The sequence below is a fragment of the Triticum urartu genome, chromosome 7 (assembly GCF_003073215.2).
Source record: "Triticum urartu cultivar G1812 chromosome 7, Tu2.1, whole genome shotgun sequence".
Lineage (NCBI taxonomy): Eukaryota > Viridiplantae > Streptophyta > Magnoliopsida > Poales > Poaceae > Triticum > Triticum urartu.
Window position 1 is genome coordinate 593399223 of NC_053028.1, and position 24596 is coordinate 593423818.

The following is a 24596-nucleotide window of genomic DNA, read 5'->3' on the forward strand; positions in this document are numbered from 1 at the left end:
GACAACTACAAGCGATAATGATGAGATGAAATATTACCATAACAAGAAAAAGTTGTCCAAACAACACATGAATGAGGAAAGAAACAAGCCAGCAGGAAGCCTGCCTCTCCATTTGGGAGGAAACATAAGAGAGAACTTTGGGGGAGAGGTGTTCATCCGTTGGGGACTCGGTGGCCCCACGCTTCCGAATTTGGGAGGAAACGGGAGATACTCCTACATACATAGATTTGGCCCACCTACAAAGCGCGGCTCCAGTCCTCCTCTTCCCGTTCCCGTTCGCCTCACGCGTTCCCGTTTTCCGTCCCCGACTCAGAGCCCCCCTCCCGTTCGCCCCTCGTCTCAAGTTCTCGCGCTCCCTCGCCCGCACGGGCCCCGAACCCCTCCCGCCGCCCGCCCAAAGCCCCGACCGCCGCCCGCCCCCTCGCCCCCGCTCGACCGCGCCGGCGCGGAAGCGGGGATCCCATTCGGGCCCCGGCTCGAATTCGTCTTCCTTCGACGGTAAGCAAGCCCTAGCTCCTCCGTCGATTTTCGCCGTTCCGACAGGGAATGAGCTCTGCTCCGCGCGGATCCTGCTCCCCGATCGCCGGGACCGAGGTTTTCTCGATCGAATCCTTCCGCCGCGTAGCTCGATTAGTTGGTCGCTGGTTCGCGTGCTGCGTGGCGGCTCGATTCGGCCCCTCTCATTTCGCTTCCCCCGGGCGATCGCGCGCGGGATCCATCCGGCTCGGTTGACCCCGCGTGGAAGCGTTCGCATTGCGGCGTCGTGTCTGGTGCGACGGGCCTATGGGCCTGCGCTGCTTATGCCAGTTCAATTCTCCCTGAGTCTTGCCATTTGCCGCCGGCAGAGGCAGAGGCCGTGGTGTTGCCGCGAATCAAATGGGCTGGGTCTTGCTTTGGAAGTTGGACGGAGCTTGCTCTCCTTATTTATATGATTCTATATACTAATGTTGTGAAGTTTGTTAACTCGGTGTTGTTTTGGCTGCTGTGTCCAGCCGCATCTGTTCATCAGTGGTTGATGAAGGCGGCACATTGACCCCCATTTGGTGGACGAGATGAATTTGGGGCAGGTGTCAAACCTGTCCGGGAAGGCCACGCAGATGAATCCAGGCAGCAGTCACGGGATGCCGCAGCAACAGCAGCAGCGGCAGGTTGCTTTCGGGCACCCCGGTGTGGATCCTGAGTTTGTAAACTTGCGCAAAAATATGCTTCAGAGGATGTAAGCTTTTACTTATTGCCGAGATCCACTTCTCGATTGGTTCTGGTGCAATAACTCATGCTTAGTCGTTGATAGTCGAACCAAAGAACTTCTTTGCAGAGGATTTGCATTTAAACCACAAGCTTGAATTATGATGTTAACTAACACTAATTTAACATTGCCAGATTAGATCTTATTATTGCAAAGAGGAATGCATCTCCTGGAATGATGCCAAACATGACGAACCTTGCAAAGCGGCTTGAAGTGGCTCTGTTCATGGCGCATCCGACCAAGGTAATCCAAATCATTCATTTTTTTCAAGGCACACACACACATACAGGAAACAAACATTGGAAAGAATGAAATGGTACTTTATTTCTGTGGACAGTCAAAATGTGTGGCATGCTTGCCATTCAATTGGCTGTGGTCACTCTAGAGCAGTCTACCATTCACTAGCGTTGTGGTTATTTGTATTTTCCGCACAGTACAGAATAGCCAGGACTATCCCAAAAGCTAATGTTCCCATGCTATCTACAGCCCACACCTTTGTTCACTAAATACTAGTCCCTATGTAAGTCAACAAAAGACCCAGGAAGCTTTCGATCTGCTGGTGCCAGAGGTGCACCCTCATGATTCTCTTTGCTCAATCGCAATACACTTGAGCTTCTCTCAGCCATCAAGCTCATCATACACGGATCTCCCATCAATCACTACTTTACGGGTATAATTCAATACGAAGTAATGAAAGCAATGAAGAAATCTTGTGCCACTCGGCTAGAGAAGTGGACTTGAGATGTGGCACAGGTGTCCAACATGCCATGGCATTGTGATTTATGCAACTTGCCAATTCAGTTGAAAGATGGGGGATTTCAGCGCCCCACCAGAAATCTTGTGAATGCAGAAAAAACATTGTCCAGTTAAACGTTGTTGGTCACTATGAAACAACGTTGTCCTGCTTATTTTTTTCCTTTAAATATGAAGATTTTCCACTGCGAAGAGCTGTCCTCGAGGACATGCCACTGCATCACCAATTGGTGAGGAGGAATAAAGACTGAGAAATCACAATGCCATGACTGAGAAATAAAGACAGAAAAAACATTGTGATCCACATATTGGTGAGGAGGAATAAAGACTGAGAAATCCCCCCCCCCCCCTCCCCCCCACACACCAAATTCTTGCCCAAATTCGTAATCTGTTTTCTCGCATGTGCTAAGAAAAGGCAATTTAGTACTTCCACTTTCATTGTCTTTATTAACAATTCTTGTTTTGCTGTGTCAATGTTTTCATTGTTGGTCATTTCTCTACCCCACCCCTCTCTCTCAATCTCTTTCCCTCTCTTCTTTCATTAATATTTTTGTTGTGAGCAGGCTGATTACTATAAGATGTTTAAGGGACCAATTAAAGAACATTTGGCACATGCATTTCGGACCATTTCGGCCCAAGGTCAGCAACGTCAGCAAATGTTGGGCCAGGTAGCACCTTCCTCCAACCATGTCACAATGATTCCAACACCTGGTATGTCTCAGTGTACAAATGGGAATTCTGTAATGCCCTATGTGATGGACACCACAACCACAACTGATAACTCAAGTGCAGGTATGAATAACTTTTGTTGGCTTATGTTTAAAGAGATATCACATGCTCCCTCTTTCTCTCACATGTAGTTCATATGCTGCTACTGATTACTTACTATCTCTGGTCTTAGGTTCCATGTATAATGGGTATCAGAACCCATCCACCAATACCCCACTAAATTCTACCACTAATAGCCTCTCAATGGCGACGACTTCAGAGAGCATGCAACAACACGTAAATCATATGATCCCCACTCCAGGATTTAGCAACCAACAGACTTTGCTTGCTAATTCTGAGTACTCAAGTCAAGTTGGATGCTTTAATGTGGAATCGAATGTTGTGCCGCAAATGCAGCAGCAACAGAAGCCATTTGGTAACAATCAAGGTTTCTATCCTGTTCACCACCTTCAGGGCCATGCTGGTTCTGGAGTATATCCAAGCACACTGAATGGTGGAATGGACACACAGAGGCCGAGAATGCAGCTAATAAACAGAAATATGTCATCAGAAGCGTTTGCTAACCTATCTTATGGCAGTTCGTGCAATAGTCTCTCTCAACAACAGTTTAATGCTCACGCTCCACAGAGAACGCCAAGTATGACTGTTGTCTTTCTTATAGAACTCCCTCCTCTATATCATGTTGTTTGACAATTTATGCCTCTATACAGAGGGAAACTAATTTGTAGTGACCACACTGAAACTTCATTCATTAAGATTCTGCTGAAGGCATATATTGCGCTGGAATCTGATTTCCATCTCAATAATGCATTTTCAGAAAAGAAAGAACAAAATTATTTGAAACTTTCTTCAGTTAGTATGAAACAAAAATAAATGTAAGATTACTTTTGTTCAGTTTTGTATAAACACATGCAAGTTGTTATACAAGAATGATATTCCTTCCTTATCAAGGTAATTTTGGTGGCATTAAATCTAAGTATGCAAGTGCAGCTGTGTTATAGCATACCTTTTTCTTACATGGTACCGTAGGACATGCTGTTCAGGCGTCATCAAGTCAGTGTAGTCAGTATTGGGAAGGTCTTATTTGGTCAATCAAGTTATCTAGTTTCTAAGAAAATGGCTTCCTAGGATAAATAATATTTATCTCGAATATCAATTAATTTTTGAAAGATAATTTTAGCTTTCTATTAGTCCATCCTCTGTGTAAGGGTAAGCATTGTAAGCATGCAAAGTAATAATGAGTGAACAATCTTTTCTTAAGTTGATTCCGTCCTCCCTTTGCTCTGCAGAGATTTATCACCCCCAAAGTCTCTTCTTCTACCAATGATTTAGCTATCATAGTTAAATAATACATGTGAGGATATATGTAGTTCTTTTTAGCAAAATTCCTATATATATTCTCACACTAGAAATCTACAATACATTCAATTACACGTCCTAGTATACTACTCCTTTTGTCCCATAATATAATATATATTATTACAACCGGTATACTCACATATTGCTTGTAATAACATCTTATATTGTTGGACGTAGGAAGTAGAAAGCAACGAATCGTTATGATCTTACTATGATATGCTGCTACTCATAATACTTGATTGTAAATTTAGCCTTATCTATTCCTATTATGTGTAACATATAAGAGACATTTAACTTCTACCGAGTATCAGCTTAAATATTTTCTGCACTAGGCTTGTGGCTCATCTTTGGAGGCACTAGTGCTTATTTTAACTATCATAGTTAGATCATTACTATCATTAGTTGGTTTTGCTTGTATTGGTTTTGATTTGTTTGGTTAGCAAAGTACTGCAATACATTAAACTTGTGTTTCTTTTTGCAGCATCAGTTGATCCGGCTGTTTCTAGAGGTCTCTATGACACTAATTCGTCCATCTTGACAGCTAGAAGTAATCAAGATATTAGTGATGCGAATATTATGTCCAATTCAAGAATGAATTCTGAGTTTCTTGCAAGTGAGTCAACCACAAAATCAGTTCAACAACCACCCCGATATCACAATAACGCTGACTGCTTGAATCCACAAGACATGGTGAGCCTTAGTACATCACAATTGTCGCATGAACAACCACTCCGCCAACCACATCAGTTGCAGCCTAATCATCCCGACTCCCAATTAGTGCAAAATCATTATGTTTTCAGTCCTCGGCAGCAAAATTCACAACAAAATCAGGTTAGTTGGAGGGACAACTCATCATGTTTCATTCTTCAAAATTCATTTGGCTAATATTTTATTTATTGAAAAGCAGAGTCAAGATTTTTTTGGTCAAGAGAACAGTGCACAAGATAAAGGACACCAGCTTGGTGGTACTGGGACTTCATTTGATTCTAAATTGTTGAAGCCCTCAGTAATACAAAATGAACAGGACTCGAAAAGCATGAAAAATCACCTTAATCAACTGCGATGGTTGCTAATGTTGAAGCATGCAGAGGGTTGTCAAGCTCCTAAAGGAAGTTGTAAATCTCAATACTGTGTTCCTGTACAGGAGATTGTGAAGCATTTTAGGAATTGTCAAACGAAAATCTGTTCATATCGGTATTGCAGTTCGTCAAAGATCCTGTCTTCTCACTATAAGAATTGCATTGAGAAGGACTGTTCTCTTTGCAGCAAGGTGAAGGAAAGATTGCGCCGCTCTTCCGAACAGGCACACAAGCACAATCGTGACGAGACAATAGTAATTACTAAGCAGAATATGGTTCAGAAAATCACCAATGGAGCATTTGATGAAAAAATGGACATTGACTTGGTGGTAGTTGAAACCATTGATGAGCAACAGTCGATACCAAAGCGTGCAAAATTGCAGCATATATCTCCCAGTGCATCAAAGAATGGAATTCTTCATGTCCCTGTTCCCGGAACAAGCCCACTAGTTTTGCACAAGCCAAAAAACAAGACAGTGCCAAAACAGGAGGTCAGTGCTAGGGGTGATGAAAAAATAGGCGTTATGCGATCTAATGTGATTCTTGGTGCTTTGAATGTGATAGACTCTAATGTCAAGCAAGAAAAGTTATTGCTCGACAATGATATGAAGGAGAATGTTATTGATCTTAAAAACATAACAAATGGTCGTAAAGATGTCATGGTGTCCAAATCGGGGAAGCCAAAGATAAAAGGTGTTTCACTCATGGAGTTGTTCACTCCAGAACAAATTAAAGACCACACTGACAGTCTAAAGCATTGGGTTGGTCAGGTATGTTTCTTCACCTTGAAAGGATCTCTAATATGCTTGCATAGCTTTTTGCACAGTTTCTATGTACATTTAGGTGGATTTAAGCGGGTGGCAAATAAGTTAAGGAAACCCAAATGCTGTCTTGTTGGTTAAATTGCACATCTAGCAAATAATTCTATATATGGGGTGGGGTGGGAATGTGGACGGTTGGTTGTAGATCTAAAGGCTAAGAAATGTGGACGAGACTTAAGAAATTATCGCCAGTCAACTTTTTTTTCTAGAACAGGCTCGGAAGTGCTCAAACGTGCACTTTGGTGGATGTCATTTGTATTCGGAAAACACCCAGAGAGTGGTAGAACTTACTGACTACCAGAATGGCCATGGCCAAATGATAGAAACAAAGCTAAAAGCAGCAGAAACACCCACTGCAGGACCCAACACCAGAAAGAAACAAATTATCATCGGGAAAATTAGGAACAAATGATCCCCTTTTCTATTGATCTTTTATACTTTCGTATTATTGCCAGGTCCATGTATTAGATACCGGAGTTTAATAAGAACTCGTTTCAGAAAATTGACCCAGTCATAAATGCTATATATTTTGGATCAGACAGTTTATCAAATATTTTAATGCATAAAACCAATATATGAATATGAAAACAGTAACTTGTTTGAGTGGGATTTCCTACTGCACAGAGGTTTTTTTGGGTACATGATGCATAAATATTTTGGGAAGGATGCTGTACTTGTAATAGCACAAATGAAACTTTTTAGATGCACTATATGTGAACTATTGAAAACAGTGGAAAGACAAGGTACCTAATGTCCACCACATCTATGGAAGATGATCTCTATTTGTCAACAGTAAAGATTGTAGTAATGCACATGCATTTACTGTTGACAAATCACAAATTCACAGAATTTGCTTGCAATTTGTAAACACGATCTGGTTCATATTTCAATCCACTAAATCATATATGAATCGATAGTTTCAGTGGTTTTAATAACCATGGAATGTTTTTTTGTTACTGCAGTAACCAGCTAATTTCTGTTTCTTTCTTTTTGCCTTGACTAATGTTCAATCACTATCGGTATTTTAACTCCTGACATTTCATATCCTTTTCCTTTTTAAAATAAGTAGATTGATTAGGACCACGTTCATCGGTATTACCATTGTTCAGAGTGTAATAAGCATATTAAACAATTATATGCTTGTTGCAGTACAAAGTAAACTATTTATTCTGTTCCATCATTTGGCAGAGCAAAGCTAAAGCTGGAAAGCATCAAGTGATTGAACACTCTGAAAATGATAACATATGCCAGCTTTGCAAAGTAGAGAAGCTATATTTTGAGCCTCCACCAATTTATTGTTCTCCTTGTGGTGCTCGGATAAAACGAAATGCATCATATTATACTGCTGCTGCTACTGAGACTTGCCACAATTTCTGTATCCTGTGTTACAATGAGGCTCGCAGTTCCACAATTCAGGTGGAAGGTAATCAATTTCCTAAGGCTAAACTTCATAAAATGAGAAACGATGATGAAACGGAAGAAGGGGTAAGCATTTAAATTGCATTAAAGTCCCTTCTGGTAGGCTTGAATTCTCTAAACTCTTATTTGCATGCTAATTTGTTCTAATTGATTGGCTCTACAGTGGGTTATGTGTGACAAATGTGAACGCTGGCAGCATCAGATTTGTGCCCTTTTCAATTTCAAAAGGGATGATTCTAAAGAAGCAGAATATACTTGTCCTAAATGCTATGTTCAGGAGATAGAACATGGTTTACGTATACCTTTGCCACAAAGTGCTGTTCTTGGGGCTAAAGATCTGCCAAGGACTGTGCTTAGTGATCATATAGAAGAACGACTCTTTAAACGGCTCAGAGAAGAGAGACATGAACGGGCCATTCGTGATGGGAAAAACTTTGATGAGGTTAGTGCTGCCTGTTCAATTTACAGAATCTTACGTTTATGGATCCTATGTTTCCTTTTTCTTGGTTATTATGTCTTGGTTCCTGTTTCCTGAATATGAAATCCGGTGGCTTGTGTACTTAGAAACAGAGCTGTGCAACTCCTTCTGCATATTTTTTATTCTTTTTTTAAGAATTTGACTGTATTTAAATGTTTGTTTTGCTAGATCCTTCTTTCATGCATGTGCACCTTTTTTTTCCCGAATCAGGAGCTTTTCATTACTGAATAAGTGCAGAGTTATAGTCATGCTGATGGCTGAAAAGTAAGCTAGGATTCATATTTATCCAAGCACACCTTTGCCGCTCAGCCGAAGCATTTTTTGCACACAGGTGGGCAGCAACATTAACTGGTCTGTGCACAAACTTAACTTTGAAAACTAAAATAAACTCTAGTTAGCTACTTCACTTCCTTAATGACGGGGGCAATCTCTGATCTGTCTTCAGCATCACTGGGCCAAAATTTGACAAGAACTTGAGAGTCGCTCTCAACGATGACCTTCTGTTTCCTCATCTCAACAGCCATCCAAACACCAACTCTTAGAGCAAATGCCTCCATAGAAAGAGCGCTGGCAACCGCATGGTACCACTTAGCTCTTGCCTGTAGCAATCTACCATCAGCATCATGAATAAGGCAGCCAGTCGACCCTTGCATGGAATTGATTTGAAACCCACCGTCCACATTGATCTTGATTCCTTGTTTTGTACTGCTGCAAGTGCACCTTTTGAAACCTAGCCAGCCGCGCGTGCACTTTCTTAGCACTGCTGCTATGCCATTATCTACTGCAAGTGCGTCTTTTGAGGTATTGGTTGCTATTGTGGCAAGAGTTAATGCACCACATTGATGTTTTTAGCGAGTTTCTCAACTTGAGCACAGCTCATCATGCATTTTTCGCCACTCGTGCCTCTCAGCATTCCCTGTATAATCTCATTATGCATATTCTATCTATACGCAATGACGACATAGTTCACAGATATGGTCCTGCCTTTCTTTATTATGTACTCACTCCTCATACTACTAAGTTTCCTTCATGAATTTGATTTTTGACACATTTTAAACCACAAACATCTGACATTTTTACGCTGTTGCTTAGCTCTATCTTTAGTTATTTACCATGTTAGAATTGGACAATAGGCAATTAGCATCATACTGATTGAAGTATAGTTGATTTATCATATATAATGAAGCAATACAAAACATTAGGAAAATTGAATATGCATCACTTTAGAACTTCAATTTTGAGTGCATAATGATCTTATTGCATGCTTTTAAAAAAGCTGTAGCATCGGAGTGAAGCAAATATTTGATTCTCCGCAATCATGCTTGAGTTGTGTGCATTTGTGCACACTTGTTCATTTAGCTGATCTGGGATTCTGTAAGGAAGATCATCGCTATTATAGATTCGTAGTTGACTTAACATTGAGATACAACGAGGCAACTGTAGAAAAATCTTATTCCAGGGTGGTAGTTCTTTTGGAAAGCACCTTCATTGCCAAATGCTAGCTATGTTAGTTATCTGTCCTTATGAGGTTAGCATCAATATCCTCATATCCCTATGGCCAAGTTAAGAGACTTGGGCGCATATCAAGCCTAATCATATTAGCTTGGTTAAAAACCTGTAAAAAAATGCAGCACCGTTTTATTACCACAGTGCAGAACCACATATATAAAGGGGTCAGGATAGTAAGTTTGCGTAGCAAGCAGACTGAGAGCTTAGCCGACTGGTTTTATCTTGTGCTGTTACTTAGCTTACGAGTGGAGAATCCATCGCGACAGTCTCCCTTTCCCTATGTGATGCGTGCTACTGATGCTTGATTGTCCTTTTTAATCTGATGATAAGATGACTGCCCTCATGCCAAAGCAAAACACAGCAGACATGCCCTCGTGATACAATCTTAACTCAGTGTGCTAGGTTATGCATTATCAGCACTGCTTCAAGTATACTTCTGGGCAATTTTGTCCTGTAATAGATTATATGCCACTATTATATTCACCAGTCTATTTTTTCAGCCTCTAATCTCTAAGTGAGATTTCTTTTTTGCTGGTTTTCTCCTAATGTTTTTCTTACTTATCAGGTTTCTGGAGCCGATGGACTTGTGGTCAGAGTTGTTTCATCAGTGGACAAGAAATTAGAAGTTAAACCACGTTTTTTTGAGATCTTTCAAGAAGAGAAGTACCCAGCAGAATTCCCTTACAAATCCAAGGTAAGAAAACAATGCAGTCATTTGAAGTATAAAATCAGTTGATGTTGATATTTGGCAATTCTGGGTTTTCTTTCTGTCAGAATTTTTTTAAATTCATCCTCTCATTAGTACTGCCAAATATTTGCAGGCTATTGTCTTATTTCAGAAAATAGAAGGTGTCGAAGTGTGCCTGTTTAGCATGTATGTTCAAGAATTTGGTGCAGAATGTGCAGACCCAAATCAACGCCGGGTTTATCTGTCATATCTTGATTCTGTCAAATTCTTTAGACCTGACGTAAAAACAGTGTCTGGGGAGGCCTTGCGGACATATGTCTATCATGAAATTCTGGTAATTCACTATTCTAGTTTCCTAATTTTTAGAAAGCTTAGGTATGTCAAGCAGAGTGTGAACGGTTTCCTAAATCCACCATTTACTCAAACTTCAGTTTTGTTATGTTCGAATATTTTTTGCTCTCAGTATAACATTACTTTTATACTCATACAGATTGGTTATCTTGAGTATTGTAAGCAGCGCGGATTCACTAGCTGTTACATATGGGCTTGCCCACCTTTGAAGGGTGAAGATTACATTCTATATTGCCATCCAGAGATTCAGAAGACACCAAAATCTGATAAGCTGCGCGAATGGTAAGACACTAGATGGGCATTTATGTTATTATATGCTCATAAATATTGTTTTGCATTACAAAATAATGAATACCTTATGTGGCATCTGTGATTCCTGTCCTATATGACTAATAATTCCTTCACAGGTACTTATCTATGCTTCGAAAAGCTGTCAAGGAGCGTATTGTTGTCGAGTTGACAAATCTCTATGATCACTTTTTTATCACTACAAAAGAATGCAAGGCCAAAGTAACTGCAGCTCGCTTGCCCTATTTTGATGGAGATTATTGGCCAGGAGCTGCAGAAGATATGATCAACCAGCTTTTCCTAGAAGAAGATGATAGAAAGTTGCAGAAGAAGGGGAAACTAAAGAAGACTATCACAAAAAGAGCTTTGAGAGCTGCTGGCCAGACTGATCTAAGTGGGAATGCTTCAAAGGATGCTATCCTGATGCAAAAGGTATAGTTTTATATAATGCACTATTTTCTTGATGCACCAAAAATGTATCAGTTCAGTCGTGTCACATGTTATTCTTAGCCATCTAGTTGATGCTGTGCAGCTTGGAGAAACCATTTACCCAATGAAGGAAGATTTCATCATGGTCCATTTGCAGCATTCTTGCAGTCACTGCTCTACTCTTATGGTAGCTGGAAAACGCTGGGTCTGCCACCAGTGTAAAAGTTTTTATATTTGTGACAGGTAAAGTTGCTTTCATTGCATATGTTACTTTCGTGTGATGGACCCAATAAATGGCACATCTGTTTGATATATATGCACATGATTGTTGAGGTCTATATATATGCTGCAACTTGAAAGCACAACCAGTCATGCCACATTTGACAAGTGTGTGTGTGTGTGTGTGTGTGTAGGTAGTAGTATCTTTGTAACTATATGTGATCCTCGTGATCTGTGACTATGGTTCCCTAATCTCTACGCAACTTCATAAATGGATAAATTGCTCTAAACTCTGCTTGCAGCTAGTCTAATATTGGCTGTTACCCTTGTTTCTGTTACTGATGAGTTTGTTATTGCAGTTGTTATGATTCAGAGCAACGGCTTGAAGAAAAGGAGAGGCACCCGAGTAATAGTAGAGATTTGCATGTGCTGCATCCAGTAAGTTCTGGAAAACTTACTTTTTACTCTAGTTTTTCACTCATCAAATATAAGTGAAGCAACAATGCAAATTGCCCCAATTTTTATTTTTATGTAATATTCTTTCTTAGGTTGACATTGTTGGGGTGCCTGAAGATACAAAGGACAGAGATGATGTCTTAGAGTGTGAGTTTTTCGATACCAGACAGGCATTCCTGAGTCTTTGTCAAGGAAATCACTATCAATATGACACACTTCGCCGTGCAAAACACTCCTCAATGATGGTGTTATACCACCTTCATAATCCAACTGCACCAGCCTTTGTTACCACATGCAATATCTGCAATAACGATATTGAGGCTGGTCAAGGGTGGCGATGTGAAGAATGCCCAGACTTTGATGTGTGCGCAGGATGTTACAATAAAGACGGAGGTGCCAACCATCGTCACAAGTTAACAAATCACCCATGTGTAGACCGTAATGCTCAAAATAAAGAAGCTCGCCAGATGCGCATTCAGCAGGTAATTTATATTCTGTGAAAGTTATATGCAGAAAAATATATCGCAACACATACAATTTTTGTATGCTGCCTTTTAATTTGGTAACACTCCATACATTTTTCTTGTTTTTGCACTGTTAAGTCTAATGCCCATACTAGTCCACTTATTCCCTTGAAAACCATATTTGTCCACTTAGTGTGCTGTCAGTTTTGTATACCATATGTTATCCTTTCTGCCTTGAGCAACTTGTGTATTGCTGGTGCTGTGGTTGTGATTTATGGTTTACTCTATGGACTAGGTTATCTATGAACTAGTATATGCTAAGGAATCGATCTTAAAACTAATCTACGATGATTCTTGTGTGGCTGTGCAGGCACGGCGAATGCTTGACCTTTTGGTCCATGCGCATAAATGTCGCACCGCTGGTTGCCAGTATCCTGATTGCCGAAGACTTAAGGGACTCTTTGGTCATGCAACGAGGTGCCAGAAACGGGCAGCCGGAGGCTGTTCACTTTGCCAAAGGACGTGGTCGCTGCTTCAGCTCCATGCCCGAACTTGCAAAGAATCAAAGTGTACCATACCTAGATGCAGGTAATTAACACCCCTCCCGCTCGCACCACCCCCTGTATGTACTTACATACGTAGTGTTTGAGCCATTGCCTCTCGGAATAGACGAGTAATATCGCGTTGCCTGAACAACACAGGGATCTCAAAGCCCATCTAAGGTGGACGCAGCAGCAGTCCGAATCCAGGAGGAGGGCCGCCGTGAACGAGATGATGAGGCAGAGAGCCGCAGAAGTTGCCAGGAGTTAGTGAAGCCAGGTATACACACAGGTATACTGTTATAGAAAGAAAGACAGCAAAAAAGTACATATGGCGTCTCAAGCCCGAAGGACAAGCTCTGTACGGGCGAACTTGAGAGAAAGATCAGTTATACTGGAGATGGAACATCTCGGTCCCAGAACCCATGCTGACAATTGTCTCAGCACACCGATCGATGTTCTTGCCGTCGGTGACTTATACTGTAATCGTTGTGCCGGTCTTGTTCTGTAGCCTGCTCATGTACAATAGGATTTTGGATGGCTCCTTATTATACATGTGCAAAATAGGGCATACTTGGCGTCAAAGGGTGCAAAACACCAGTCATAGTTGTTCTTTCTTTGTTGTTGTCTCAGCCCAGAGAGCACCTGTAGAAAACAAAACAGAACAGAACATGGTTGATATCGGTTATTTCATTTATTATTTATTATCAGTTGCAGCCCCTACATTTTGCAATCTGTGTAGGATGGATCTTTATATATACATACAGTACAAAGAATGTCTGACTGAATTGTGGCATCGCATGTCCCTGCTCTCCGGTTCCTGCCCTGCTTGTTGCGTAGTACTAGTGTACTTTGCATCTCTATTTGTGACGGAGTTTCCCGAGCCCGGTCAGGATTATCCAGATCCATGGAGGCTTTGGGCGTGTCCACGCCATCCTGTTGGGCTTGGATGGCTGACTGATCTGGCCTCATCTGGCTGAGAAATACACTAGTCCCGCACGGAACGGAAGAGGCGGCATGGGGGCAAGTGAACTCGGCATAGCCACGTCGCCGCAGCATGCCACCCGCCACCACGCGGCCACGCCTCCCCCCTATCCAGTAGTATGAATTACTACTAGCAGAGCGTGGGCGCCAGTCACCCACCCGCGACGGCGACACTCGCCGCGCGCCCATGCGCACGACCTCCGTCTCTGCGCCGTGGGCCCCACCGGTGCTCGCCCGCAACCGCAGCCACAAATGGCGCCCGGGGCGGGAGCGCCACTCAGGCCGCTGCCTCCCCTGCCCCGCTTTATCTGCCTGCGCGGCCCGGGAGTGGTCGCGGAATATACCGTGAACGAAATTTTTTACGAACACGAGAGAGCAGAGCTTCTGCTGCCGCTCCTCGTCCAAGGCTCGAGCTAACCGTCGCCGGCGGCCATGGTCGCTGCCGTGTCGCCTCCGGGCGCGGCGGGGGCGGCGACGATCATCGCCTCGTTCCACGGCACCCACTGCGCGTCCCCGTCCCGCGCCGCCGCACCCAGGCCGCGGTACCACGGCAGCGCGTGCTGCTTCGCGGCCAAGCCCACGCCGGCGGCCGCGGTGGCGTCCGAGCCGGGCCAGGACCAGGACGTGGACGACGAGGGGGGCGTCCTCGGCGCCGCCAACGGCGCGGACGCGACGCTGTCGACGCGGAAGAAGCGCCGGGCCCGGAAGGGCAAGAGGTCGGCCGCCGCGCAGCAGCAGGAGGCGGAGGAGGAGGAGGCCAGGAGGAAGGCCGAGGAGGAGGCGGCGGCCGCCAAGAAGAAGAAGGCGGAGGAGGAGAGCCGGGCGGCCTCGCTGGACCTGGACGAGGTCATGGCCGTGAGCCCCGTGGGGCTGGGCCGGCGCTCGCGGCAGCTGTTCGACGAGGTGTGGCGCAAGTTCTCGCGCCTGGGCCAGATGTCCAGCGCCTCCGCCACCGAGGCGCTCGCCGAGGCGGAGCAGGCCGTGCTCAGCCGCGGCGGGCCCATGTGCGAGTTCACCGTCCCCGGCGCCCAGGACACCACCGTCCTCGTCGTCGGCGCCACCAGCCGCATCGGCCGCATCGTCGTCCGCAAGCTCATGCTCCGAGGCTACAATGTCAAGGTACTCCTTCCCCCCCGCGCGCGCGCACTTCACTCTCTCCTCTTCCACTCTCTTTCATGTTCACCATCATGTTTGTTCACCACTAGGATAATCATACTGATTAGATACAACAAGTGGCAAACTGGCAACGGTGCTCATTGAGCTCATAACGTACTGATTTGTGGTAAACTAGGGAAATTCAGACATAAATTTACCATTGTGTAACAGGCTCTAGTTAGAAGGGACGACCCCGAGGTGATCGACATGCTTCCCAGGTCGGTGGACATCGCTGTTGGCGATGTTGGTGATCCTTTGGCTGTGCAATCGGCCGTGTCAGGTTGCAGCAAGATTATCTATTGCGCAACCGCGCGCTCAACCATTACCGGGGACCTCAACAGAGTTGATAACCAAGGGGTCAGGAATGTCAGCAAGGCTTTCCAGGTACTCTTTCTGACCTTAATAATTTTCTAATCTTAGAAGCCACCCTTGTCCATTCGAAAGTAGATGCTGTTTTAGGATAAATGTAGTCAAAGATCTGAATCTTTGATCGCTAGTACACACAAAACTGTTCAGATTTGTCACATGGAAATGATATTAGTAATTTTAGCATCAAAACTTCTTTAATATCATTACTATACCTCTTCTAATTTCACTAACTTATAATTAGAAAATGCTTTGTTCTCCAGGATTACTACAATGAGATGGCTCAGCTCAGGGCTGGTAAAAGCAGCAAGAGCAAACTTTTGATAGCAAAATTTAAATCTGCTAAGTCTCTGAAGGGTTGGGAGGTGAACCAGGGATCTTACTTCCCGAATGCCTATGCTTCTGGTTCTAGTTTTGATGAAGGTATCGATGCGTCCTTTGAATTTTCAGAAGGTGGCCAGGCCGTTTTTGCAGGTAACGCCCTATGCTGTGTAGGGCACTTCTTAGCAAATGTACTAATTTACCTAGATATATTGATTTTTCTTCCTAGGTCTTAGTTGTCTGATGAACATCCACTTATGTCAGGATTTGTTTTTACAAGAGGTGGATATGTCGAGATATCAAAGAGGCTATCTCTCCCTTTAGGTTCCACCCTAGACAGGTATTAAGATCTCTTACAATTTTCTTAACAGCTCCCAGATTGTTGAAATATCTTGACGCATCACAGTGAACTTGGTTACATATCAATTCTGTTATTCTTGGATAGGTATGATGGCTTGCTTCTTTCAGTGGGTGGAAATGGAAGATCATATGTTGTTATTCTTGAGACTGGTCCACTGGCTGACACCTCACAGAGTAAGAAGTATTTTGCTCGGATGACTACAAAAGTAGGCTTTTGTAGGGTAAGTAGTGTGCAATAATTTAGCAGTAATAGGTGATTTTACTGCATGTTAGCAAGCGATGAGCGTACAATTTGATCCCAATTTTTTTATGTTTGTTTTCTGCAGGTAAGAGTACCTTTCTCGGCTTTCCGTCCAGTAAAACCAGAAGATCCTCCCCTAGACCCTTTTCTTGTGCATACCTTCACCATTAGGTTTGAACCAAAAAGGCAGGTCAGTACAACATGATGAATTATTTTCCATCATCAACAAATATTAACTGGCTGTTTATAGCATTAAATTGGCGTCTTAGCTACTGATGCATTGTGCAGAGACCTGGTGATGGAACCCAAGGTGCCACTGACCCCAGAAATTTTGAGCTGATACTGGAGTACATCAAAGCTTTACCTGTAAGTTGTTCCTATATTATTGAACTGCCATACTACGCGCATGTTTTTCCTCCTATGGATGAAAAGTCTCTTCGTGGCCAAAATTCTTGTATATTTGTTTCGCTTTTCTGCCTAATTGAAGTACAAACCCATTTGCGGTTTCACTAAAAAGATGATTATTTGACTGCCCCATGGCTTAGCTACTTCCTCTTTTCTTTGTAATTCTTGTTTCGCCGAATTTTTCCTCCCCATGACTTCATGTGTTATCATAACTGAACCGTCTTTTCTATCAGTTTATTGATAACCATATATCTTCTAATTCGTTGCAGACCGGTCAAGAAACAGACTTCATACTGGTCTCATGCACAGGTTCCGGAATTGAACCTAACAGAAGAGAACAAGTTCTCAAAGCAAAGAAGGTTCTATTTTTTTTGTAAACATTACGTATCTGTGCCTGTCTATTTCAAATGCTCATTAAATCATCAATGCCCTCCACGTTCTTCTAGGCTGGAGAGGATGCGCTGAGAAGGTCAGGCCTTGGATACACAATTGTACGGCCTGGTCCACTGCAGGTATGGCATACTAATACAACAGCTGAAATTCCACCCTATTTCCAACAACATAAATAAACAGTTTGTTAGATTGTACCATTGCAAGTAGGATTGCCAAAGCAGATGCTCGTTACTTTTGAAGTGTTAGGTGTGTTAAAATGGTTGCATCATGATCATTCGACCTTCTCTTTGCAGGAAGAACCTGGCGGTCAGCGTGCACTGATCTTTGATCAAGGAAACAGAATCTCTCAGGTGAAATATCATGGACCATAATTGCGTTCTTGAGTGCCATAATATTGATTCTTGAAGTTGTAATGTAGGCTATCAGCTGTGCGGATGTAGCAGATATCTGTGTCAAAGCATTGCATGATTCCACGGCGAGAAACAAAAGTTTTGATGTAAGACTTGTTTGTCCATATATTCTTCTATATGTTGATGCTTTTCAAACTGATGATTACAATCTAAATTAACTGTTTGCCATGAACCACTTTTAGGTATGCTACGAGTATGTTTCTGAGCAAGGGAATGAACTGTATGAACTTGTAAGTCATACTTGAAGCTGCAATCGAATGGATGGATCTCCTTGTTCCAGTCAAAAGTTACCTTCTTTCTGATCTTCATGTGTGTGTAAAACTGATTTTTGTTCTCTTTTGCAGGTGGCTCATTTGCCAGATAAGGCTAACAACTATCTTACACCGGCACTATCAGTTCTAGAGAAAAACACCTAATTCAGATTTGTGTCATATACGGGTCGTAATGTGTATACTCTTCCTCCTGTAAAGTTACATGTTTTCCTCATAGAAGCCTTATGGAATTCACACGACAAGCCCTTTTTTCTTGTAAAGATCATCGATGGGATCACTTCACAGAACAAATTCGGCCACTGTAATGGTATATTCTCTTGTTTCTACTCTTTCTCCTCTGAGAATGTAAGCTTGTAGAGTTTCAGCAAAACGAGGAAGAAACCAGACTCAAGTAGAAATAAAAGAATAGCCTTTGAAGCTGTTTGATGATGTGATTTGTGAAAGATCAGCTTGATTTATTGGGAAAAAATTTGAGCTATTTTTATCATTCACTTAGTAAAATCTTACCAATTACCATGGCATAAGTGTTAAGAGATTGTGGTCTATGTCTACCATGTCATTTCTATCGGTGCTTATAACCACAACAAATGCTCAGATCCCCCTGTTCTCTCCATTGAGCAACTCTAGATGAGTCCCAAGAACTTCTCCCCTACACCGTCATATAAGGGCTTTCTAAAGTCCTAAAAATATGATTTCCCTAAATTTCTTCGAACTCTTGTGAGAACTCTAATGTGTCATCCCGAATACCTCCACTTTATTTGACACAAACTGTTCATATGTGTTGGTCCCACGCATCATACATATAATAAGAAATACAGGGGATATCAAGGGAAACCAAGTATAAAAGGGGAAAGGGGCCCGTGATTGGGATGCCGATAATCAAAGATCACCTGGATCCCTATTGTGTGGGCCAAGGATGTTATCGGTTATCACTTGGAGATTCTCTTAGAAATGTAGAAATGTCAAAACGACACCCATGCATGCAAGAACAACTAGAAGATATATATAATATGTAACCTTAATTACATTGCTCATAGCAGTACATATCTCATATTTATACTAGATATGTAATCACCAAAATGTAATCAAGCAACAAGTAAGCCATCCACGGCATAGAGAGAATCCTCAACTGTTGCCAATGTGGTGAAGAGCTTCATATATTAACAATTAAGATTCTCATGTAGCTGCTACCTATGGATGTATGTCCAAGTGTTCTTAACACGGATAATAGAGAATTTTTTTTAAGATTCTCACTAGCTTCTTCACTTCCGCCACCAAACGCTCCATCAAAGAATTGGCAGGCAAAGAACTGGTCTTGCTAAGTCAAAGTGAGAGCATGTAACACCCCAAAAATTTAACCATGATTTATTAATTAAAATTTTGCCTTGGTAGATTAAATTTTTATTTTCTGGATTTCCTTTAATTCAGGACCACTCTTTTCTCCTGAATTGTGGAGTTTTCACCCCAAGTGAAAACTTCCCAAAAATATTGTTGGACTTGTATATCTTCCCAAGACCATTTTTTTTATCAGTGGAATTATTTTTATAATTATTTTTCCTGAGCTTTATTCCTTTAAAAATGGTTTTTCACAAGTTTTAGGGTTCCATTTGCACTACAACCCTTTCAAATACATCTTTAAAATCCCCACCAAAATTTGGGGATGTCATGTGATGTTCCCACATCACTTTTATGCAAAAATCTCTTTTAGTCATTTGGAAATTTTGAGCCCCACCCCAAGTTTTCAAATCTGGTCCAGTTTGTAATTTGCACTACAACCTATTTAAATATTTATTTATAAATTCCACCCAAATTGGGAGATGTTAGTAGTAGTGTATAATTCAACTTTATGCAAAAACCCATTGGTGTTCTTTGAAAAATGTGAGCAAATCATCCTCTTTTGCTCTTTGGCCCAGTTTGGTATTCTCTACTGCAACCCTATTTTGTTTTGCTCTAGTGCCCATGAGATCTTTCCTGCTTATAGTCCACCCTACCAAACTCTTAAGTCCAGGATTTGGGAACCATTTGAAGATTTTTAGCACATGCAATAATGCCCTTATTTTCTGTCCAGATTTGGTTTTCTCAAAAACTTGCACTAAGGAGTTTTTGTTTTTGTCAAACTAACCTTGCCACCCTCTTTATCATCTAAAGAGACTATGATCTGGAGTTTTTGGCCACCCCAAGAGATGCCTAGATGACCATAGCATTCTATCGAACACCTTGAGTTCATGAACAGATTTGACATAGTTTTTAGTTTGCACGTTGGACGTGCCTGCTTTGCCTAACCAACATGTCCACTAATCTCCTAGCCACCACTAACCTAGACCTGTTAATCCCTAGCCTCATCCAAGCCTCCTGGCATGCCTTGGCATTTTGCCGAACACATGGCGTGCGTGCTCTGGGCGCGGCCAGAGCGCGCGTTTTGCACGTGCGTGCGCCCGAGTCGCCGCGTCCCGCTGCTGCCTCCCCGCGCCTGTTCTGATCCCTTCCCACTCACAGCCATCGCACCCCGACCCCTCCCTCATCGCAGAGCCGCCCTGGCCACCTCCTGACACCCCACATCGCCACCACCGCCGCTCCGCCAGCCTCTGCCATGGACGGCGCCGCCCGAGCCACAGCCATGCCCCAGCTCGCCCCTGAACAGCTCGAGCTCATCCAGTCGCTCCTCCAAGCCACCCCCTGCATCGCCACGTCGTCTACGGCCACAGTAGCAGCTCACCATCGATCTTATCCCCGGCCGCCGCGGAACCGACCTCGACCACCTATAAAAGGAGCCCTCGAGTTCGTCCAGACCTTCAAGCAACCTCAGGCCATCCCTCTAGGGCCCCCACAGCCAGCAATCGACGGAGGGAGGCCTTCTTCCCCATCTCCGGCCAGTTCGGCCGCCGCCATGCTCCGGTGCCGTGCATCGCGAGCAGAACCTCCCCCGCCCATCCAGTGCCACCGTCCGACTCCCCTAGACCTTGCGGAGCCACCCCAACTCTCAAACCCGACCAGGAGCCACTGTAGGAAGAGACCCCGATCCAACCGAAGCCACCGTCCGCCGCAGAGCTCGCCGCCGGCGACCCCCTTTGTCCCCACGACCCTCTCGACCACTTGAGGATCGCCCTGGACTGGCGGATCCATCCCTGCCCTCGGAATCCCGTGGGGAGCCGCCGTTCGTCGACGGCGATCGCTGGAGCCCCGCCACCGCTCGGCCAGAGGAGAAGGAGGCGCGGGCGACTGGTCAAACCTGACCAGTGGGCCCAAGGGACCCACTGTCAATGACCTAGCGACGACCCGCGCTGGTTTAAGTGGAAGCGTATTCCACCAAATACGCCTTCGCTAGAGGAAAACGTAAGTGCTGCCGAACCATTTTCTTTTTCTGATTTTTATTAAAAACATATTTTGACTAAACTTTGACTGGCTATAACTTTTTAAATACAAGTCCAATTGATTTGATTCTTTTTCTGTTGTTTCTCAAATTTTGTCTAGTTTATTTTCATATTTATTTGAAAATTTTCCAAACAACTTTTTTGTACTGTTTTGAAACTATGTGTTAATTTGAAATTTTCTTAAATAGGATTTTTGGAGGGAGAAGGCAACTTTCAAAAAGTGCACCCCGGCTTGCATACTCTTGAAGCCAAGCATTCTGAACCCTAGAATAATATTGTTGTGTGTTGTTTGATGCGGTTACAACACCACCTTGACACGGAGTATTTGTTATTTTATGTGATGACATGATCATACTCATGAGTGCATATTGATGATTCCGTGTTGTTGGAATTTGATATGTTTGTGATAGTAATCACCCTCGTATGCCTTTCATGCCTACCGGAAGGAATCCGGGAAAGCCTCTGTCTTGGGTAGACACGAGCTTGTCTCAAGTTCTTCGTCGAGACGGTTGTGTCCGGTAAGGCATGGTGAGGTATGATGAGTGGTGATTCTGTCTGATTGGTGTGAAATATATTTCTTATGCTAATCATGCAGGAAATGCTTTAACCTCCTGAGTCGACCATAGATCGAGTCTTGTTCCAGTAACCCCCATACTTGTTTCGTACTACCACTTGTCCCTGCCATAGGCAGGGTACGGTTCAGTAAGTTGTCAACCCCTTCCTAGCACACACAGTATAGAGAGGCCATGGTGGAAGATACCGGCTGCATCCGGTAGGCATGCCACCTGGTCCGGGGGCATGGGTGTTTCCGGTTGGAGCCGAGGGGGTAGCTCCCCTAGTTTGAGCGCGTTATAAATTTTGTGATCCCATGCTAGTCGAGGTTGTAGCCTCCCCACTTAGAGTTTTGCTTAACGGGTGTCGTGGGTGATTCCAGACACCGGTAAGTTAGGCTGGTGTATGCGGTCAGGTGTGTTTTCAATTAAAAGACCGTAGACGGAATTAGTCCCGATGGGCTAAAGGAATCCGTTACTCGTGGGTAAAGAGTACACCCTCTGTAGAGACTATATCTATTCAAATAGCCGTGTCCATGGTTAAGGACTACAGTCTGGGATGGGTCAAGTGTCGGTCTTAGTGTCGGTCTTCGGAGGAAAAAACTGCTAAACCAGAACATGGATCATGACTTGTGACTCATGATGACTATGATTATTATGGACTAACCATTTACATTATTTGAATTATTGAGTATCCCTGGGACGGTTCTACCTCCTGGATGTTCACTGTGATTACTCTCATATAAGCCCTTTATGTGATGTCGCGGAGACGCCCGACTGTGGCATGCATGTTATTCAGTTACTTTATAAGCCCTTTATGTGGTGTCGCGGAGACGCCCGACTGTGGCAGGCTAGTTATTCATTTACTTTATAAGCCCTTTATGTGGTGTCGCGGAGACGCCCGACTGTGGCATGCTGGTTATTCATTTACTTTATAAGCCCTTTATGTGGTGTCGCGGAGACGCCCGACTGTGGTATGCTTGTTATTCATCTACTTTATAAGCCCTTTATGTGGTGTTGCATAGACGCCCGACTGTGGCATGTTTGCTACTTATTTCCTTTATAAGCCCTTTATGTGACGTCGCTCAGACGCCCGACTGAGGCATGCTTTATATTATTATCCTTTCGAGGCGTCGCTCAGACACCCGATCGATGCATTCTATTTCTACTCCCTTATCGCATATTCATGTTGTATATGAATAACCTGCTTGCGTGCATCATGGATTTTTATTTTGTGACTGACGTTGTGATCATAGAATATTTCAGAGCATGATTATCATTTGTTATATTATACCTATGTTCATAATGTTTGCGAGTACATTCAAAATACTCACTGGCTTGTCCCTGGCTATTGTCTTGGCCAGATTTCTTGCATGGAGAGGAGCGTTGCAATGACAGCACCGGAACCTACGCAATGGTGATAGCAGCCTCGCGAAGATAGGAGTTATCCTAGTCAGCTGTTCCTGTGGGAAATGGAGTCCCATAGACACTGATGAACCACAAACCGCTTCCGCCATCAGCCACTAGAAACCTTGTGTTGTACTCATAGGCCAGAATGGTCTTGTACTACATATTTTGTATTTTGCTTGGAATTTCGGTATCAAGTTGGTGCCTCATTAGCTAATAGTAATCCTGCGGATGGTGAGCACAAGGACCATTGACCGGGGAATTTATATCCTGGAAAACCGGTGCTGACAACCTATGTATCAGAGCCAGGCTGACAATTGGCTAATCCTATCTTGGTCAGGTCAATAAACCTAGGTTGACCAACCCACCAGACCTTAACCTAACCCCGACCAAGCTTCTAATGTAAGATAGCCACACAGTGACCCCAACACCTTTTGGCAGTCGGTGCCTAACCTATCAGCCTAGCCTGTCAATCACGCGCCAGTGACCGACACCTAATTGTCTCTTTCACAAGCGTGCGGAGGAAGACTCCGTCCCCTTTTTCTATAAAAAGGGCACGCTAGCCTCAACCCAGCACAGCACAACCTCTACGCCAAAACCAAGCCAAGATGCCTGGCCCCATTGTGCACAATGAGACCACAGCAACCAACCTTAGAGGTTTTGTGACCGTGCTAGCAAACCTCACCCGCCGTGCCTTTGCATTAGAAGAGCCCCTAGAATATGTTGTGTACCAAGGGCCCATGAGCGGTGAGAGCCGTCAATTCTGGGCCACTGTGCACGCCTATGGTAGGGGTCTATCGCCAGAACGCCCCTACAGGTTCACCGGAAGGACAACTTCCTTTGAGCCACAAGCCATCCAACTAGCTGCTCGAGAGGCTATAGTTCAACTCCGGCACTTGTCGCCCAGAGTTAACTGTCGCCCGTTCTACTACTACCCCGGCCGTGATGGGTATGGTAGGCCACCCCAGGTTGCCAACGGAGATCACGAGACGGATCCTGCATTGTTGCATCTGGTGCGCTATCTAAGTGCACTAGAGGAACTGTTCGATTAAATCACCCTTGATCTGATCGCAGCCCGTGGAGAACTGGTTCGCCGAGCCCCGACAAGAGGAGAAGATGAGCCCGACACCAACAACCCAGTCGTGCTGTTCGGACAACCGATCGAGTCCTTGAGGTCTGCCCCAGCCATCGACCGAAATGCTTTGGTGTCCCCAGAAGTGCTTCGTCGCCTTTTGGGAACACGCTCCAACGGGATCGTGGCCAACAACCCCCGCGATGGTCATCATCGCTACCCCGACCCTGCAGCCCCTCAACTCCATCCAGCTAACCCCGACGGTGAAACCCGTGGAGAAGCCTCGACGTCCACAAGGCACGCCCGCTTAGATATTAACGAGGTAAACTAAGTCACTCGAGTAGTACCGAGTCTTAGTATATCCACGCCCTGTAATTGTGTGATCTTGTACCGCCATAATTAAATGTTGTCTGCTTGTGCACCCCTATTTTAAATAGTAGCCACGCATAAGCATGTTGGCG

The 24596-nt window shown here is 43.9% G+C and overlaps 2 protein-coding genes across 4 annotated transcripts; both read left to right on the forward strand.

The window, feature by feature from the left end:
* Nucleotides 1-254: 254 nt before the first annotated feature.
* Nucleotides 255-13537, forward strand: LOC125524260 (probable histone acetyltransferase HAC-like 1). Of its 3 annotated transcripts, none has more exons than XM_048689335.1 (18): nt 255-498; nt 993-1216; nt 1381-1489; nt 2563-2791; nt 2901-3365; nt 4569-4918; nt 4995-5936; nt 7137-7472; nt 7570-7848; nt 9959-10087; nt 10215-10415; nt 10572-10714; nt 10840-11152; nt 11253-11392; nt 11728-11806; nt 11917-12306; nt 12659-12876; nt 12990-13537. In XM_048689335.1, the coding sequence occupies exons 2-18, from the start codon at nt 1053-1055 to the stop codon at nt 13096-13098; spliced, it is 4596 nt and encodes a 1531-aa protein (XP_048545292.1). In that variant the 5' UTR covers nt 255-498; nt 993-1052; the 3' UTR covers nt 13099-13537. The 3 variants fall into 3 exon arrangements, with proteins under 3 accessions (XP_048545292.1, XP_048545294.1, XP_048545293.1); XM_048689337.1 differs by having other exon boundaries at nt 7176-7472; XM_048689336.1 differs by having other exon boundaries at nt 1010-1216.
* A 461-nt stretch (nt 13538-13998) lies between these two features.
* Nucleotides 13999-18163, forward strand: LOC125519126 (protein HIGH CHLOROPHYLL FLUORESCENCE PHENOTYPE 173, chloroplastic). The gene is made up of 14 exons (XM_048684003.1): nt 13999-14156; nt 14228-14930; nt 15138-15350; nt 15596-15806; nt 15918-15993; nt 16099-16234; nt 16340-16444; nt 16543-16620; nt 16929-17018; nt 17106-17171; nt 17346-17402; nt 17471-17548; nt 17645-17692; nt 17807-18163. The coding sequence occupies exons 1-14, from the start codon at nt 13999-14001 to the stop codon at nt 17876-17878; spliced, it is 2091 nt and encodes a 696-aa protein (XP_048539960.1). The 3' UTR covers nt 17879-18163.
* Nucleotides 18164-24596: the final 6433 nt, after the last annotated feature.

What these genes read in the sequence shown, in the direction of transcription:
- LOC125524260 (XM_048689335.1), top strand. Translation starts at nt 1,053, where the DNA reads ATGAATTTGGGGCAGGTGTCAAACCTGTCCGGGAAGGCCACGCAGATG. An exon ending in AACTGATAACTCAAGTGCAG is followed by an intron (nt 2,792 to 2,900) that starts GTATGAATAACT and finishes CTCTGGTCTTAG; the next exon opens with GTTCCATGTATAATGGGTAT. An exon ending in AAAATTCACAACAAAATCAG is followed by an intron (nt 4,919 to 4,994) that starts GTTAGTTGGAGG and finishes ATTGAAAAGCAG; the next exon opens with AGTCAAGATTTTTTTGGTCA.
- LOC125519126 (XM_048684003.1), top strand. Translation starts at nt 13,999, where the DNA reads ATGCGCACGACCTCCGTCTCTGCGCCGTGGGCCCCACCGGTGCTCGCC. An exon ending in TGGCCAGGCCGTTTTTGCAG is followed by an intron (nt 15,807 to 15,917) that starts GTAACGCCCTAT and finishes CACTTATGTCAG; the next exon opens with GATTTGTTTTTACAAGAGGT. An exon ending in CAAAAGTAGGCTTTTGTAGG is followed by an intron (nt 16,235 to 16,339) that starts GTAAGTAGTGTG and finishes TGTTTTCTGCAG; the next exon opens with GTAAGAGTACCTTTCTCGGC.